General features: G+C 39.5%; 1 protein-coding gene across 2 annotated transcripts in view; it reads left to right on the top strand.

Moving 5' to 3' along the window:
- Nucleotides 1-2,360, top strand: part of LOC107567409 (cadherin-6-like) — a 41,676-nt gene extending 39,316 nt beyond the window's left edge. For both annotated transcript variants that reach the window (XM_016253085.1, XM_016253086.1), the window contains one exon: nucleotides 180-2,360. In XM_016253085.1, the coding sequence (XP_016108571.1) occupies nucleotides 180-679 (500 nt within the window). In that variant the 3' untranslated portion in view covers nucleotides 680-2,360. The remainder of the gene's footprint in view (nucleotides 1-179) is intronic.
- Nucleotides 2,361-2,623: the final 263 nt, after the last annotated feature.

Below are 2,623 nucleotides of genomic sequence, written 5' to 3'. Positions count from 1 at the left end.
ATATATATATATATATATATATATATATATATATATATATATATATATATATATATATATATATACTATTACTGGTGCCAAATGCCAAAATGTTAATACATTTATAAGTATATATAATATTTGCAAAGGTAATTCTGGTGCATCACTAATAATTACATATTTCCTCCCTTATTCTGTAGTGATCGTGGTGTTGTTTGCTGCCCTGAAACGTCAGAAGAAGAAAGAGCCCCTGATCATCTCCAAGGAGGACGTGAGGGACAATGTGGTCAGCTACAATGACGAGGGTGGCGGGGAGGAGGACACGCAGGCCTTTGACATCGGAGCACTTCGCCATCCTGAAGTAATGGAGGAGAGCAAACTGCGGCGGGACATCCTGCCCTCTGAGTCACTCTACCCTCCGCCGCCACTTCGCAGGACCATGGTGCCATCCCGAGAGAATGCAGACGTAAGGGACTTTATCAACCAGCGTGTGCAGGAAAATGACGGCAACCCCACGGCTCCTCCTTACGACTCACTGGCCACCTACGCGTATGAAGGTAACGGATCGGTGGCGGAGTCACTCAGCTCGCTGGGGTCCATGTCCTCAGAAGGGGATCAGGACTATAACTACCTCAGCGAGTGGGGGCCACGCTTCAGGAAGCTAGCAGACATGTACGGCGGCGAGGACAGCGACTCTTAACGGACAGACTGTGGAGCGAGACTCATTTGCTGATCTGCCTCTACATGAAGACTGGAGTGGCAGAATGAGGCAGCCTAATTTCTTTTACAAAGTGCCCTTTTATCCTTCTCTTTGTCCTACAATCAGGCAGCCGGTTTCTCTGTCCTGATTGGCAGTGCATTTTCTGAAATGAGGAAACGAACTTCACGCTCTGGTGAGGAGGACATATCTGTACATGGACTTCTCATCAGAAAGATCATCTGCGGTGACATCTTCCAGCATAATCCCAGATTGTTCTGGAGATGTGTGCAGTTTTTCATATCTGCAACTATCGCTGAAAATGTTCTTTTGAAAAGACAAGCATCTGATGCAGAATTCCTCTTCAAATCCTGCTGCAAAGAATAGTTTATCAGTTGACTGTGAGCCTGTGAAACACTTGAAGTGAAACTTGAGCAGGTCATTGACTAAATAAAGGCCAAGGCCGAGGACTTTATGAAAGTAATGAAACCACCGCCAGACTCGAGCCTGTGAATTCACCATCAGACCTCAATGTGTAGCGGGCTGTTTAGTATCAAACAGTTTAACATCATAGGAGTTGTCTAATAACTGGGAGGAATTTTCAAACCTTTACTATAAACCATTTGCATAATTTTACTAATCTACTTACGACGCCAAGAAAAGATGTGTTGTCCTCTAACCATAATCAAGACGGATTGTATGAAGCCCATCTAGAAAATGGGTCAGAAGATGTTTCATGGTTGGCACTGGTTTTCATCATCCACATGAAAAAAAAAAAGCCAGAAGCATACAATTATCAGCTATGTCATTGGACCTAAATGTGTTTTGCTTCCTTTAGCAGTCTGACAAACGTTTGTTTGAACTCAGAACTGCTTAGTATGACTTTCTCCTTGTGAGAAACAGATTTTCACACGGTCCCTTAATGACGTACAGCAAAATTTACATTCCATACTATTACTGTATGTTTTTTTTTCCCTCACTCTATTCTTCCAGATGAGACCTTGACATAGATTACAACAATAGAGTCAAACCAACCAAAAGATAATTAAACATTAATATCTATACATAGAATTATGGCTTCGTGGACCAAGAGATTGAAAGCAAAGTTGTTAATTAATCACAGTTTGAAGCTGCAATTCTCACCTTTACTCTGACAACCTTATGCTTTTAATAGCGACCGTCAAATAACCAGGGAAGTAATAAAAGCTCAACTGATTTATTCCTCAGCTGAATGTTAACCACAGCAGTGTTGTATTGAAGTGTGAAGCAAATCTTAAAGTAAACCACTCCGCAATGATTGCGCCCTCTCTTCAAACCACAAAATGATCCTGAGATTGCCTTCACCGCTTCAGTTAGGAGGGAGTGAGTCAGCTCTGAACGGTGCTTCAGCAGGTAAATATTTGTGTTTTAGAAGCAGAATTTCCATTATTTGTCATTGATATGCTGTAAAAAGAAAAAAAAGAAAAAAGAAAAAGATGGTTACTCGTGCTGTAAAAACTTGGTTTAATGAACAGTGCTTTGTACCAGTGGCTTGGAAGAGTAGATTATGTCCATGTACTACTTTGCTTTATATCTTGTGAATTTTTGTACCAAATATTTATATACCACAATGATGACTAAATATTATTGAAATATGTACAATCTGTGTTATTGTTTCTGTGTTTTGAAAGTGTTAAACTGTAAATGTGAGCTGTTTGCAGTTCAATTGATGATGTGCAAATGGAATCAAACCTTCATTAAAATAAATGTTCTCTTTTACAGAAAACCTGAGCAATTCTTTGCACACACAGAAACACTTATAAATGCATTACTTTAAGCTTTTGACTTACCACAAGTAATTTGTATTTATTAATTTATTTTGCAAATGACTGTTGTGCTGTTGCCCATTTTGTGAGCAAAGATAAGTTCAATCATAGAACCTGAAATGAATGTATTTAAATGTATTTA

Source organism: Sinocyclocheilus grahami, unplaced genomic scaffold, assembly GCF_001515645.1.
Source record: "Sinocyclocheilus grahami isolate Dianchi unplaced genomic scaffold, SAMN03320097.WGS_v1.1 scaffold1156.1, whole genome shotgun sequence".
NCBI classification, from domain to species: domain Eukaryota; kingdom Metazoa; phylum Chordata; class Actinopteri; order Cypriniformes; family Cyprinidae; genus Sinocyclocheilus; species Sinocyclocheilus grahami.
The sequence above is the reverse complement of the archived record's forward strand: the minus strand, read 5'-3'. Positions and strand labels throughout refer to the sequence as shown.